This window comes from Heteronotia binoei, chromosome 5 (assembly GCF_032191835.1).
Source record: "Heteronotia binoei isolate CCM8104 ecotype False Entrance Well chromosome 5, APGP_CSIRO_Hbin_v1, whole genome shotgun sequence".
Taxonomy (NCBI): Eukaryota; Metazoa; Chordata; class Lepidosauria; order Squamata; family Gekkonidae; genus Heteronotia; species Heteronotia binoei.
The window spans coordinates 10,089,815-10,105,513 of NC_083227.1; the positions used below are offsets into that span (position 1 = coordinate 10,089,815).

General features: G+C 45.6%; 1 protein-coding gene across 1 annotated transcript in view; it reads right to left on the bottom strand.

Moving 5' to 3' along the window:
- Positions 1 to 3,130: 3,130 nt before the first annotated feature.
- LOC132571671 (class I histocompatibility antigen, F10 alpha chain-like) overlaps positions 3,131 to 15,699 on the bottom strand; it is a 168,421-nt gene continuing 155,852 nt past the window's right edge. The window contains exons 6-7 of the mRNA XM_060238463.1: positions 4,449 to 4,508; positions 3,131 to 3,215 (exon numbers count right to left, since the gene is read on the bottom strand). Of these exons, the coding sequence (XP_060094446.1) occupies positions 3,131 to 3,215; positions 4,449 to 4,508 (145 nt within the window). The remainder of the gene's footprint in view (positions 3,216 to 4,448; positions 4,509 to 15,699) is intronic.

The following is a 15,699-nucleotide window of genomic DNA, read 5'->3' on the forward strand; positions in this document are numbered from 1 at the left end:
CTGGTGGTGATGGTGGTTACTCACGGCATGGAGCAGGTACTCTGCACGTGCTCAGAGGTATTGGGGCTGCAGAGACCCCTCAGGTTGCCAACTCTGGCTCGGGAAATTCCTGGATCTTTTGAGGGTAGAACCTGAGAGGGGACAGGATTTGGGAAGGGGAGGGACCTCAGTAAAGTTTAATGCCATGTAATCTGCCCTCCAATGGAGCCATTTGCTTTATTTATCACAGGAACAGGGAAAATCCACACTTCATCCACAGTTCCTCATGTCAACAACTGATAGCCAGTATTTTTTCTGCACGTCCACCACATCTGCAACTTTGGTAGCATGCAGCACCGACAGATGTTTTCTGTGGTCTCAAGTCCCCTTTCTGGATCATGTTTAGAAGAAGAAGAAGAAGAATTGCAGATTTATATCCCGCCCTTCTCCCTGAATCCGCGACTCAGAGCGGCTTACAATCTCCTATGTCTTCTCCCCTCGCAACAGACACCCTGTGAGGTGGGTGGGGCTGGAGAGGGCTCTCACAGCAGCTGCCCTTTCAAGGACAACCTCTGCCAGAGCTATGGCTGACCCAAGGCCATTCCAGCAGGTGCAAGTGGAGGAGTGGGGAATCAAACCTGGTTCTCCCAGATAAGAGTCCACGCACTTAACCACTACACCAAACTGGCTCTCCTAAATTTATTAAATTTTCTCAAAGTTTGAAAAAAAATAGAGGATAAACTGTGGAAAAACAAATTTCAATTTTTCCTCTGGAATTTCATCTCAAATAGTTCCCCATTCAGATGAAATGGGGATTGCTTTGAGTTGCTACCCTCTTTATGTAGAATTTTACCAGTTTTAGAAAATAGTCACTCCTGTTTTTGACATGGATCAGTTCTCCACTTTTTGTCAAGCCTTCATGTATACTTTTATTCAAGAAACTCTAGTTATAAGAAATGAAACAGTTTTATATTGCCATTGCTTAGTTTATTCCCTCTCCTGAAAGTCCAAGGTAGGACTCCTTTTAATTAATGTCATATGTATCAATGCCATAAGATTTCAGATTTACTAATGAGTCCGTGGCGCAGAGTAGTAAAGCAGCAGTACTGCAGTACTGTGATCTGAACTCTCTGCTCACGAGCTGAGTTCTATCCCAGCGAAAGCTGGTTCAGGTAGCGGACCAAAGGTTGACTCAGCCTTCCATTTTTCCAAGGTCAGTAAAATGAGTCCCCAGCTTGCTGGGGGAAAAGTGTAAAAGTCTGGGAAGTCAATGGCAAACCACCCCGTAAAAAGTCCGCCGTAAAAATGTTGTGAAAGCAACGTCACCCCAGAGTTGGAAACGACTGGAGCTTGCACAGGGGACCTTTCCTTTCCCTCTTCTATTGCAGCCTGAAAAGCCAGGAGGGTTTTCTTGCATGTCCAGACGATGCAAAGGTGGCAGTCTTTGCAATCTCTGCTGATTCCAGGAATGAGACCCAAATCCTTGGAGCATAGAATTGTCTTGCACAGCATCTCTGGCCCCCAGCTTGGCCCAACATCCAAGGGGCCAAGTGGAAAAAGGCGAGAGAATATCCCCCAGACAAACTTAGGAGAGCGAGATCTCAGTGGCCACACTGCCTCCCCTTCCAAGGAATCCCTTGTGCAAAGATCAGGGGCTTTGCTGGCAGGATCCTTGGCCCAGATGCCGCTGGACGCTTGCAACACAAGCCAAGCGTGAGACTCCACAAGCTGCAGTTTCAGAGAAAGCAAATGAGGGAGAAGTCAGGGCTGCACCTTATGAGCCAGGTTTCTGAGGGGCCTTTTTGGCCAAGGGCACCTGAACACCAAAAGCTGCAAGCCAAGGAGTGAGTTTCTCTGCCAGCCCTTCCTCCGAGGACTAAAGAGTAGTATATATGGCTCTTCTCCCATTTTATCCTCACAACACCCTTCTGAGGGTGAGAATGACTGACACAAAGTCACCCAGTGGTAAGGGATAATTTGAACTCAGGTCTGCCCAAGAGCTCTGAGGCTGACAACGGAGCCACTCCACCACAATCACAGCGGCCTCTTTTGGATTCTGCTTCCAAAGCCTGTTCAAATACAGCAAGCCAAAGCCAGGTGCAGGTTTCTGATTCATAACTCTGGTTTCCTTGGCAGAAATCCTGAGAGGCTCTAGTTTGGGGTCAAAAATTCAGCTCCATCTCTACCCTTGGTCCCAATTTCTGCTGCTTCTTCTGCACCCCACATTTCCCCCTCCACAAACACCTTCTCCTCAGAAATCTCCCTTGCATTCATTGGAACTGAAGTGGCCCTACCTAGAATCTTATTTTTAGGGACATCACTTATATCCTCCAGCTGTCCTGCTAGGGAGATTTGAGAGTCTACCAGAATATGGATCCCATCTGAAGCACCCCTAACTTCTCTTCCCAGAATTAGTGGTTCTTCCTGATCTGTTTGTTGCTTTCCTTTCCCTTCTGACCTGCTCAATCAGCCAGGCAATGGGAACTTCTCCCGACTTCCCTCTCATCCCTTTCAAAAGCACATCCTGGCCAGGGATTATGTCCTCTGGTTTCACAAAGTCTTCTCCATTCAGGTTCACTGAAGATCCAGTGTCCCAAAGGGCCAGAGTGTCTTCTCATTCGATTGTACAATTTCCCCAAAAGTTCTGTATCCAAATGTGTGGTGCTGATTTGGATGCCACAAAAATGTGATTTCTCTGTCTTTGGGGCTCACAGGGGACTGCCCCAATCTCAAAGTAATGAGGCCCTCTGACTTTTCCTCTCTTTACCACAGGATGTACTAGCTGCCTTCACCCTATGCTCAGGAGCTCACTGAGGATGTGCTGCTATAAGCAAGGCATTTTTATAGTGTCATTTCTTTCCCCCCACACTCTGTCTTGCCCTTACTCAGTCCAGTTTCCCGCCATTTGGCTGAAGTGATTCACCTAGGAAGTTCTTTCTTTCTTTCTTTCTTTCTTTCTTTCTTTCTTTCTTTCTTTCTTTCTTTCTTTCTTTCTTTCTTTCTTTCTTTCTTTCTTTCTTTCTTTCTTTCTTTCTTTCTTCCTTCCTTCCTTCCTTCCTTCCTTCCTTCCTTCCTTCCTTCCTTCCTTCCTTCCTTCCTTCCTAATGATTTATATGAATATGTATTTCTTACTCCCTTGTCACACCTTTCCCTAACACCTGCCATTTTGTTTCTCTGCCCCCTCTGCTGCGTGGGCAGCATCCTCAGGTAACTTGTGCTTGACAGACATTTTGATACTGGAAGGGAGTTGGCATAAGAATTGGTCAAGTATCCTCAGATCCCCTGCTTTTTCATCTGTATCGCTTATCAGTGAGGGAATCTATTTGCCAAAAAGATCTCCCAATTGTGCCCCAGAGGCTACCTATGGCTTCCAGACTGGATGAATCTCTTTCTGAAATGATCAGACCCTAATTTGAACCTGACCTCTGCTGAGAGTGTAAAATCTTCATATTTTAACACTTTGTCTGAGGGAAAACTTTTGCCAGCTTCTGCCCGCTCCCCCTTTATGAGGCTGGGTAGCCAAGACAACCGAGGATCTTCCCCTGACACATACAAAGTAAAATCCATAGGCATTATCCTTGGACTGTTTAAACCCTCTACTTGGATTCTCTCTTACTCTTGTTTTTGCTCTTTTTCCTGCTACATATCCCCATATTTCAATTTATCCCTCTCAAAACTGAATTTTTCTGCTTTAGTTTTCCTCAGGTCTAAATTGCTTTCCTTCCATTTTAAATTTCCTCATTTCATTCCAGAGCTCTTAATCAATTCTGTTCTTTCAAAACCTCTACATACTCCGGGGATGTAGAAGACGCCTGAGGGCTTCCCACAGTTCCTGCTTTGCCAGTTCCCAATGTCTGGTGCTGTATTAGAGACTCCCTCAGCGTCTCTACAGATTTTCCCTCATGAGGGATTCCCAGCTCTGTACACTTTTCACTCAGAGAGCCTCCCTTTGTTTCCAGAAACTCTGCCATCCCTCTCCTTCTAATTTCTGTGTTCTTCTCAATTATCTGTGAATTGTATATTCCCCACTGAAATGTATATTCCACCGTTTTTGAATTCTCTCATTTCTCTCTCCACACCTCAACAATCCCTTGAGTCAATATTCCCTCAATATGCCTTTAGTAGACCTGTCATATTTTTGTCTTTCTGAGACCTTGTGTATAACACCCATAAAGGCACCTCTCTAAAATGGTGTCTATTCTGCTGCCTCCTTGCCTTCCTTCCTCTGTGTTTCCTACTTATTTTTGCTGCCACCAAAGGCTCTCTTGCCTAAGATTTCTTAGTTTAACCCAGTTTAATTTGTTAGTTTAATTCAAAATGGCTGAGTTGTATTTTTGGTAGGAAGACTGAAGGGTCAGTGAGTGGGGGAGGCTCTGGGTCTGAGGTAAAAAGGGATCCTTCACTCTTAATAAAAGAGGTATTTTCACTTAAATATAAATAGAGTTAATGTTGAACATGAAAACTGATACCCTGAATAAAGTTTTGTTGGTCTTAAAAGTGCCACTAGACGGATGCAGTTCTCTTTCTGTCTCTATGGGGCCTAATAAATAAAGCCCCAAAGGCTTATTTTCCTCACTTGCCACTTAGGCTAATAGCTTCCACTCCAAAGAAGCCATGAAAAACTAAAGCCCTGAACAAACTCTGGTTTATTTATGACCTCAACTAGAGGCAGAAGCTTTCAAGCATATTCAGTGTGAATTCCCCCCACACACACACTTCTAGCCACAAGCACTATTAAAAATCATCATAAGAGTGCCTCTGAGCATGTGCAGAACACACGGGTGTTTCACTCTTCTTTTTCTGCAGGAAACTTGGCTGTTCTAACCATTCCTGAAGCCTATCTTTAAGACATGAAAATCCTGTCCCAAAATCACACTTTTTACCCAGTGGCCAGATGTAGGCTGGTTTTAGACAATGGCAGGCAGAGGGTGGCTTCCAGCAGCCATTTTGCTTCCTTGCTGTGCTGCGTACAGGTCATAAAATGGCTGCCAGTCCCCAGGAGGGCTCCATTTAGCCCTAAAGCCTGAATATCTTGGCAGGGCTGGTGCGCACAAAATGGGGTTCTTTTCCCAGAAAGATTACTTCATTGCTTTGCTCTGCTGCCCCACACCTTTCCTCTCTCTCCACATCGGGTGACGCCAACCAGGCTTGTTCTTGTTTAGACAGAAACCGAAAGCCAAAGAGAAGCATAGTTAGTGTTTGACAGAGAAAAAAGCAAACAAAATTCTCCGCCTGTGGGGTGACGGTTCCTCCATCGAGCACGGCCTCCCCCCGATGTGGAAAGTGGGGGGCCCAACTGACCCCCAGTGTGTGTTGCTGGCATAGCTCAGAATTTAGGGAGAGAGAAATGACAATGAGTCAAATGTGCTTTCTGGATGGTGCAGGTTTTGGCACTCATAGGTTGAACATTATGCATTATTTGACAGGGAGCTTCTCTTCTCACTGACATCCTGAACTTGTCTGAGGAAGACTTTTCCGGCAAGAGATGGAAGCTCCCTTTTGAAATGTGCCCCCCACCCCAGCTTTGGGGAAAGCCCAGTTTCTCCTGTGTTCATTACAGACTGTTTCTGGCAGCCTTGAACAGCCAGCTCCTTTTGAAGGGAAAAAGATCCAAAGGAACCTGTTGAGGTTCACTTGCAGTTTCCGGCAAGTCTTCTGCCTTCTGCAGGGTGACAGTTGCAGAGATTTCGAGTCCTTCTACTTGCTCTTTGTGTCTCAGGGCAAGGTTCAGATCTGCACCCTTCTCTCATGCCAGTCCCAACAGCCCTGTGAGGTGGGTTTGGCCCAAAGTCCTCTCAGGGAGTGCCATGGCTGAGGGAGGGGGGATTTGAACCCTGATTTCTCTCATCTGGACGTAAAAAGTCACCCCTTGCACCAGCTGGGTTCCTCTTATGCCTGGGAGGTTCCCAGGGATCCAAATGAAGAGCCCCTAATCTCTAACGCCCTGCGCTGCAGGTTTTCCAGTGTGGCCTTTGCCCCTTTTTGGCGTGGGGAACAACAACAGAGTCAGGCTGCAAAGTCCCTTGAGGGTGCCCACACCCCACAGCAGAGCTGGCATCCTTCCCAGAGCCTCTTTCGTTTTGCTTTGTTTTTCCCCACAAGAAAAATGGCCGTCCCTACAATGAAGAAGCTTTAGCCAGGCCCACGAGCTCAGAAAAACGATTTCTGGATTTAGTGTGAATTTCAAACATTTTTCACTGAATAAGCTTTGAGTCCAGTAGTCTCTTCATAAAGAAAAAAGAAAATGGCTCCTTTGAAGGGTGGATTCCATAGTATTAGGGGTGTAGTGTATCGGCAGCTCGACGGGACATGCGCGACGGCGACCGGGTGGCTGGGCGCCCAGAGCGGGGCACGGCAAGCCCCGCCCATCACCAGTAGCGGCGGGAAGTTTAACAGGCCAGGATTGGCCCGACCTGACCAGTAGGCTGTACCGGGGTTTGTATATAAGCGGGACCCGGCCCGCGTGTTCGCTCTCTTGCAACGTGCTCCTAATAAAGAATGTTGCCCTACTCGCGTCTCCTGTTTGAGTACGTTACACTTCCAGCAGAAGAACAGTCTGAAGACAACCTGGATGCACCCATGGTCCAAGCACTGGCACCTTATCGACTACATTCTGGTGCGCCAGAGAGACCTTCGAGATGTCTTACGCACCCGAGTAATGCCCAGTGCAGAATGTCATACAGATCATCGTCTTGTACGCTGCAATCTCCGTCTTCACTTTAAACCCACACCCAGGAGAGGAGGTATCCCTCAGAGGATGTTTCAGGTTGGCAGCCTCCAGTCAGCCGAAGTTAAAGCTGCCTTCCAGGCAAAACTCCAGTCAAGAACTGAGGACCCCAGTTGCCCCACAGACCCTTCTCCAGAAGCACTCTGGGAACACCTAAAACTACCATCCTGCAGATCTCTGAAGAAGTCCTCGGGTTCTCCACAAGGAAGAACAAGGACTGGTTTGATGAGAACAATCAAGAGATCCAAGAATTACTGGCGAAAAAGAGATCTGCCTACCAAGCACATCTTGCTTAGCCCTCCTGTCCTGGGAAAAAAGCAACCTTTCGCGCTGCATGTAGCAACCTCCAGTGCAAGCTTTGAGACATTCAGAACGAGTGGTGGACCAAGCTTGCAGAGAGAACCCAGCTGTGTGCAGACACTGATGATTTAAGAGGGTTCTACGAAGCCCTGAAGGCAGTATATGGCCCATCATATCAGGCTCAGAGTCCCTTGCGTAGTGCAGACGGACAAGCGCTTCTCACAGACAAGGCATCCATACTGAACCGGTGGTCGGAGTATTTTCAGGTTCTCTTCAGTGCCAACCGCGTAGTTCAAGATTCAGCAATCCACCTCACCCCACTTCATAAGAACATAAGAGAAGCCATGTTGGATCAGGCCAACGACCCATCAAGTCCAACACTCTGTGTCACACAGTGGCAAAAAATTTTATATACACACATACACTGTGGCTAATAGCCACTGATGGACCTGTGCTCCATATTTTTATCTAAACCCTTCTTGAAGGTGGCTATACTTGTGGCCACCACCACCTCCTGTGGCAGTGAATTCCACATGTTAATCACCCTTTGGGTGAAGAAGTACTTCCTTTTATCCGTTTTAACCTGTCTGCTCAGCAATTTCATCGAATGCCCACGAGTTCTTGTATTGTGAGAAAGGGAGAAAAGTACTTCTTTCTCTACTTTCTCCATCCCATGCATTATCTTGTAAACCTCTATAATGTCACCCCGCAGTCGACGTTTCTCCAAGCTAAAGAGTCCCAAGCGTTTCAACCTTTCTTCATAGGGAAAGTGCTCCAGCCCTTTAATCATTCTAGTTGCCCTTCTCTGGACTTTCTCCAATGCTATAATATCCTTTTTGAGGTGCGGCGACCAGAACTGCACACAGTACTCCAAATGAGACCGCACCATCGATTTATACGGGGGCATTATGATACTGGCTGATTTGTTTTCAATTCCCTTCCTAATAATTCCCAGCATGGCGTTGGCCTTTTTTATTGCAAACGCACACTGTCTTGACATTTTCAGTGAGTTATCTACCACGACCCCAAGATCTCTCTCTTAGTCAGTCTCTGCCAGTTCACGCCCCATCAACTTGTATTTGTAGCTGGGATTCTTGGCCCCAATGTGCATTACTTTGCACTTGGCCACATTGAACCGCATCTGCCACGTTGACGCCCACTCACCCAGCCTCAACAGATCCCTTTGGAGTTCCTCACAATCCTCTCTGGTTCTCACCACCCTGAACAATTTAGTGTCATCCACAAACTTGGCCACTTCACTGCTCACTCCCAACTCTAAATCATTTATGAACAAGTTAAAGAGCATGGGACCCAGTACCAAGCCCTGCGGCACCCCACTGCTTACCGTCCTCCACTGCGAAGACTGCCCATTTATACTCACTCTCTGCTTCCTATTACTCAGCCAGTTTTTGATCCACAAGAGGACCTGTCCTTTTACTCCATGACTCTCAAGCTTTCTAAGGAGCCTTTGATGAGGAACTTTATCAAAAGCTTTCTGGAAGTCAAGGTAAACAACATCTATTGGGTCTCCTTTGTCCACATGTTTGTTCACCCCCTCAAAGAAATGTAACAGGTTAGTGAGGCAAGATCTTCCCTTGCAGAACCCATGCTGAGTCTTCCTCAATAACCCGTGTTCATCAATGTGCCTACTCATTCTGTCCTTGATAATGGTTTCTACCAACTTTCCCGGTATTGAAGTCAGACTGACTGGCCTGTAATTTCCCGGATCTCCTCTGGAACCTTTTTTAAAGATGGGGGTGACATTTGCTACCTTCCAGTCCTCAGGAACGGAGGCAGATTTCAATGAAAGATTACAGATTTTTGTTAGAAGATCCACAAGTTCAACTTTGAGTTCTTTCAGAACTCTTGGATGTATGCCATCCGGACCCGGTGACTTATTAGTTTTTAATTTGTCTATCAGTTGTAGGACCTCCTCTTTTGTCACCTCAATCTGACTCAGGTCTTTCAACACCCCTTCCAAAATTAGTGGTTCTGGGGCGGGCAAAAAGTTCTCATCTTCCACAGTGAAGACGGAGGCAAAAAATTCATTTAGCTTCTCAGCCATTTCCCTATCCTCCTTCAGTAATCCTTTTACCCCATGGTCATCCAAGGGCCCCACTGCCTCCCTGGCTGGTTTCCTACTTCTAATATATTTGAAGAAAGTTTTATTGTTGGTCTTTATGTTTTTTGCAATATGCTCAACCAGTGAAAACAGAGTTGGATGAGATCCCCACCCTAGAAGAGACTGTTAAAGCCATCAAGCAACTGAAAAGTGGCAAGGCAGCGGGAGTTGATGGAATCCCACCAGAGATCTGGAAGCATGGAGGCACAGTACTACATAGCACACTTCACAAAGTACTTGTCACCTGCTGGGAACAAGGCAAGCTACCACAGGACTTTCGCGATGCAATCATCACCCTGCACAAGAACAAAGGGGAAAAGTCAGACTGCTCCAACTACCGGGGGATAACCCTGCTCTCCATCGCAGGCAAAATCCTTGCCAGAATACTCCTGAACAGACTGGTGCCCACCATTGCAGAAGAACTCCTCCCAGAGAGCCGGTGCGGCTTCAGAGCTAACAGGAGCACCACCGACATGGTATTTGTTCTCAGGCAGCTCCAAGAGAAATGCAGGGAACAGAACAAGGGTCTATATGTGACTTTTGTCGACCTTACCAAAGCTTTCAATACCGTTAGCAGGAAAGGCCTGTGGAAAATCCTGGAATGTTTAGGATGTCCCCCAAGGTTCCTCAGCATGATCATCCAGCTACATGAAGACCAGCGAGGCCAAGTCAGACACTGCAACGACCTCTCGGAGCCCTTCCCAATAGGCACAGGTGTAAAGCAAGGCTGCGTTCTCGCGCCAACTCTCTTTACGATCTTCTTTAGCATGATGCTTCAAAGAGCCTCAGTAGATCTAGATGATGACGATGGTGTCTACATCCGCTATCGCACCGATGGCAGCCTGTTCAACCTGAGGCGACTAAAGGCCCACTCCAAGACAATGGAAAAACTCATCCGAGAGCTACTGTTTGCTGATGATGCCGCACTCGTCTCCCACTCGGTATCAGCTCTGCAGCATATGACTTCCTGCTTTGCAGAGGCTGCCAAGCTATTCGGCCTAGAAGTTAGTCTGAAAAAGACAGAAGTTCTCCACCAGCCTGCCCCCCAGGAAGATTATCACCCTCCCTGCATCACTGTGGGTGAATCAGTTCTGAAGACAGTCCAGCAGCTCAGCTACCTGGGGTGCATCATCTCCTCGGATGCCAAGATCGACAAGGAGATTGACAACAGGCTGGCAAAGGCAAACCATGCATTTGGCCGACTGCACAAAAGAGTGTGGAGCAACAAGCATCTGAAAAAAGGCACAAAGATCAATGTTTACAAAGCGGTTGTGATGACAACCCTCATCTATGGCTCTGAATCATGGGTTTTATACCGTCATCACCTGCGACTCCTTGAGTGCTTTCATCAGCGCTGCCTTCGCACCATCCTCAACATCCACTGGAGTGACTTTGTGACCAACACTGAAGTCCTCAAGCGGGCGGAGGTTACAAGCATCGAGGCACTGCTATTGAAGACGCAGCTGCGCTGGGCAGGGCATATTTCTAGGATGGAAAACCACCGCCTTCCCAAGATTGCCCTGTATGGCGAACTCTCCACCGGCCATCGAAATAGAGGGGCACCAAAGAAGAGGTACAAGGACTCCTTGAAGAAATCCCTTGGCACCTGTCGCATCAACCATCACCAGTGGTCTGACCTAGCCTCAGATCGCAAAGCATGGAGGCACACCATCCACCAGGCTGTCTCTTCCTTCGAGAACGCACGCATAGCTGGTCTTGAGGACAAAAGGAGATTGAGGAAGAATCGCACTGCTACAGCACCAACCCCAAATCAGACTTTTCCCTGCAGCCACTGTGGCCGGACCTGCCTGTCCTGCATTGGTCTTGTCAGCCACCAGCGAGCCTGCAGCAGACATGGACTACTGCACCCTTCTTACATCTTCGTTCGCGAAGCCAAGCCGAGAGAGAGAGATAGAGAATGGGTGTGCTATTTTTCTACCTTTAATAAACCCATATTGATCCCCTTTTGTAATTGTTGGAATGACTTTCTGTAGTCTATTTGCCAATATTTTTGCAAAGATCTTATAATCTTGGTTTAAGAGGCTTATAGGTCTATATGAGCTTACTACTTCCAGATCTTTCTGAGGTTTTAGGATTAATATTATTTCTGTTTCCCTCCATGTATCCAGGGCATTCTTCCCTTTCAAAACTTTGTTAAAGACTACTTGCATTTCGGGTGCAACAATCTCTATCATTTCCTTATAAAATTGGCCTGTGAAACCATCTAGCCCTGGCGATTTGCCTTTTTAAAATTCTTTTATTACTTCCCTTATTTCCTGAACTGTAATGTCACCCTCTAGTATTTCATTCCCTTCTTTCTCCAAAACTAGACTGGTTGTCTCTTGAAACTCTATTGTGGTCTTTTTCTTATATAGATTTTTATAAAAGTTCTCAAAAGCCTTAATGATCTCCTTGGAGCTTTGTGTTGTGTTGTTATTGATTTTTATACTTCTAAACTTCTGTTTTGCTTGTTTAATTTTCAAGTAGTTCGCCAAACTTTTCGCTGTGTTAATGCTATTCCTCTGAAAGTTGTTCCTTACCATAATTTCCTTTTTCCATATTGTAGCTATATCTAGTGCCTCCAACTGTTTTTGAATCTGTTTAATTTTGCTCTGTAACGTAGGGCAATATTTTACCATTTGTTCCCTTTGTAACTTCTCTAGTTCTTGGAATTTGGTTTGTCTTTTTTCGTACCATTCTCTTTTTATACTCTTTTCTTTCTTTATACAATGACCCCTTATTACTGCTTTGGCAGCATCCCATAATATATTAGTGGGTACCATTCCTCTATTTTCCTTAAAATATAAGTTTATCTGTGTTTTCATAAATTTTCTGTCCTCTTCTTTTGCCATTATTAAATTGTTACATCTCCAGGGTCTAATTGTTGTGGGTAGTTTTAACTCCAATTCAATACTTATGGGAGATATCCAAATTGGAAAGGTTGTAATCTCTTTTATAAACATATTATTATTTTTTTCCAGGATTATGTAATCTATGCATGACGTCGTTTTATGCCTACTGGATATATGTGTGGGTAGGTCATATGCCTATGAACTCGTGTGCTTCTTTCAGGCCCCATTCCCCCAGCTTAATATTTTTATTCTTTGTTATGTCCATATTTAAATCCCCTGCTACTATTTATTTTATTTTATTGATTTGATTTGATTTGATTTATATCCTGCCCTACCCCACTGAAGCGGGCTCAGGGCGGCTATTATTTCTCCCTCTGCAAAATGTTGAATCTTCTTAGAGACCTTAATTAAAAATTTCTTTTGCTTTTTGTTTGGTGCATATATGTTCACTATAGTGATTCGTTTTCCTTCTAGTTTAAACTTAACTAATAGGTATCTACTCTCCTTATCTGTTAATTTTTCAACATCCTCCACTGTAAAATTCTTATGGATCAAGGTTGCTACCCCCCTGGCCTTGGAAGTCCCTCTAGCTTCTGCTAAGACCTGCCACTTTGGATCTTTTATTAATGGTTTTCTATCTTTTTTTTGTGTGTGTGTCTCCTGTAGACACATCAAATCTATCCTTTGTTCTCTGGCTATTTTTGGTTAACCTGTATCTCTTGAGGTTTGATGTTAAACCATTTACATTCAGTGAAAGTAGTCTTATTGTCTTATCCATTTTCTTTGTTATTTTTAATCTTAGGCCTCCCTGGCTGTGGATGGTTTGCTTTATTTATTAAGAAAGACCCTCTCTCCCCCTCCCCCTTCCCTGTGGTTGAGACAATAGTGTGAATGAAGATATCATCCTGTCTCCCCACCTTCCAGAGTGTATGCACCCCAATCCTCCCCTTACATCTTATTCCATAAAGTTAGCTCATTGAACCTTTGTATACTTCACTTTATGTGGTTTCCTCATGAGAGTCCGTCCTTTGCCTTTTATCGTGCCTATATGAGGGTCCTTCACCTGGATCGTCTGCTGCCTCCATGCCTTCCTCCATTCTTTGTTCTCTCAGGTCATCTGTGGCGATTCCCAGTCATCTTAAGAGTTCCTTTGCCTCCTTAGGGTTCCGGGCTGTCAACCTCTTCCCGTCTTTAAATATTATTATAGAAGATGGGTACCCCCACGAGAACTTCACCTTATTATCATATAGTTTTTGCCCGTACGGTCTCATTTGATTTTTCTTCTTAATAGTTTCTTGACAAAAGTCCTCTCTTACCCAAACTTTATTTCCTCTAAAGGTCAAGTCCTTCCTCTTTTTCAAAGTTTTGTATACTTCTTGTTGTATCCTTTCTCTTGTAAATTTAATGATGACATCCTGTGGGGGTCCTCCTTCTCCTCTCCTCTGCAATCTATGGGCTCGTTCAATTTCTTGGGGTTGTACCTTAACCTCATTTTCTTCTATCCAGTCTCTGAGTGTTTCTTCTAAAAGCTTATTGTTTATCTCTTCTGAGATCCCTGCAAATATAAGGTTGGCTCTCCTATTCCGGTCTGATAGCACCAGAGACTCCTACATCAATTTCTTCTTTTAATTAACCTTGAGGACAGACTATTTAAATTCTTTTTGAGCTTTCAAGATAATATTTCTAAGGAGAGGTCGAGCAAGCTGCCGGCTTCTCTTAGCACATGCGTACAACTCCCCAGTGATTGATCTCTTAAGCAAAGAGGTGCTGGGGCTCACATCTATTTTAGAAACTCTTCAATCTGGAATCTCTTCTGTCCAATCTCAGATGTCTGTATGGGCAGGTTGTAATCTGGTAGCGACAAAGACGTACTTCAAACATGCTCAGAGGCATTTTCTTTAAGAACATAATATAAGAGAAGCCATGTTGCATCAGTCCAACAGTCTGCATCACAGTCCAACACTCTGTGTCACACAGTGGCCAAAAAAAACTCAAGTGCCATCAGGAGGTTCACAAGTGGGACTAGAAGCCCTTCCACTTTGCCTCCCCCCCCCAAGCACCAAGAATACAGAGCATCACTGCCCCAGACAGAGAGTTCCAACAATACCCTGTGGCTAATAGCCACTGATGGACCTCTGCTCCGTATGTTTATCCAAACCCCTCTTGAAGCTGGCTATGCTTGCAGCCGCCACCTCCTGCGGCAGTGAATTCCACGTGTTCATCACTCTTTGGGTGAAGAAGGACTTCTTTTAATCCGTTCTAACCCAACTGCTCAGCAATTTCATCGAATGCCCACGAGTTCTTGTATTGTGAGAAAGGGAGAAAAGGACTTCTTCCTCTACTTTCTCCATCCCGTGCATAATCTTGTAAACCTCTATCATGTCACCCCGCAGTCGACGTTTCTCCAAGCTAAAGAGCCCCAAGCGTTTCAACCTTTCTTCATAGGGAAAGTGTTCCAAACCTTTAATCATTCTAGTTGCCCTTTTCTGCACTTTTTCCAATGCTATAATATCTTTTTCGAGGTGCGGTGACCAGAATTGTACACAGTATTCCAAATGAGACCGCACCATCGATTTATACAGGGGCATTATGATACTGGCTGATTTGTTTTCAATTCCCTTCCTAATAATTCCACACGGTCTTGACATTTTCAATGAGTCATCTACCACAACCCCAAGATCTCTCTCTTGGTCAATCTCTGCCAGTTCACACCCCATCAACTTGTATTTGTAGCTGGGATTCTTGGCCCCAAAGTGCATTACTTTGCACTTGGCCACATTGAACCTCATCTGCCACGTTGACGCCCACTCACCCAGCCTTTCTAATTGGGGATGCCCCAAAGCTTATTTTGGGGTGCAGAGCCATCTTCTCAATATAATATAAGCCCAGGGCTTCCAGGGAGGACGCCAAATACAAGTGCTTGATGCCAGAACCAGTGTTTGGGTCAGGCAGCTGAGGCACCTGGGGGGTGGGGTTGGCCACTGTGTGACACAAAATGTTGGACTGGATGGGCCACTGGCCTGATCCAACATGGCTTCTCTTATGTGACACAGAGTGTTGGACTGGATGGGCCATTGGCCTGATCCAACATGGCTTCTCTCATGTTCTTATGTGACACAGAGTGTTGGACTGGATGGGCCCTTGGCCTGATCCAACATGGCTTCTCTTATGTTCTTATGTGACACAGAATGTTGGACTGGATGTGCCACTGGCCTGATCCAACATGGCTTCTCTTATGTTCTTATGTGACACAGAGTGTTGGACTGGATGGGCCCTTGGCCTGATCCAACATGGCTTCTCTTATGTTCTTATGTGACACAGAGTGTTGGACTGGATGGGCCACTGGCCTGATCCAACATGGCTTCTCTTATGTGACACAGAGTGTTGGACTGGATGGGCCCTTGGCCTGATCCAACATGGCTTCTCTTATGTTCTTATGTGACACAGAATGTTGGACTGGATGGGCCACTGGCCTGATCCAACATGGCTTCTCTTATGTTCTTATGTGACACAGAATGTTGGACTGGATGGGCCACTGGCCTGATCCAACATGGCTTCTCTTATGTTCCTACATTCTTATGTCACATGGGGCATAGTTCCCCAAGTGTATGTGTGGCCCAATGCTTGTTTGTTTTTTGGGGGGAGCAGGGATCTCCAGTTCTTAATTTACATTTTTCCTGGGGGCACTCCACTTCGGAGGATAGAATCATAGAGTTGGA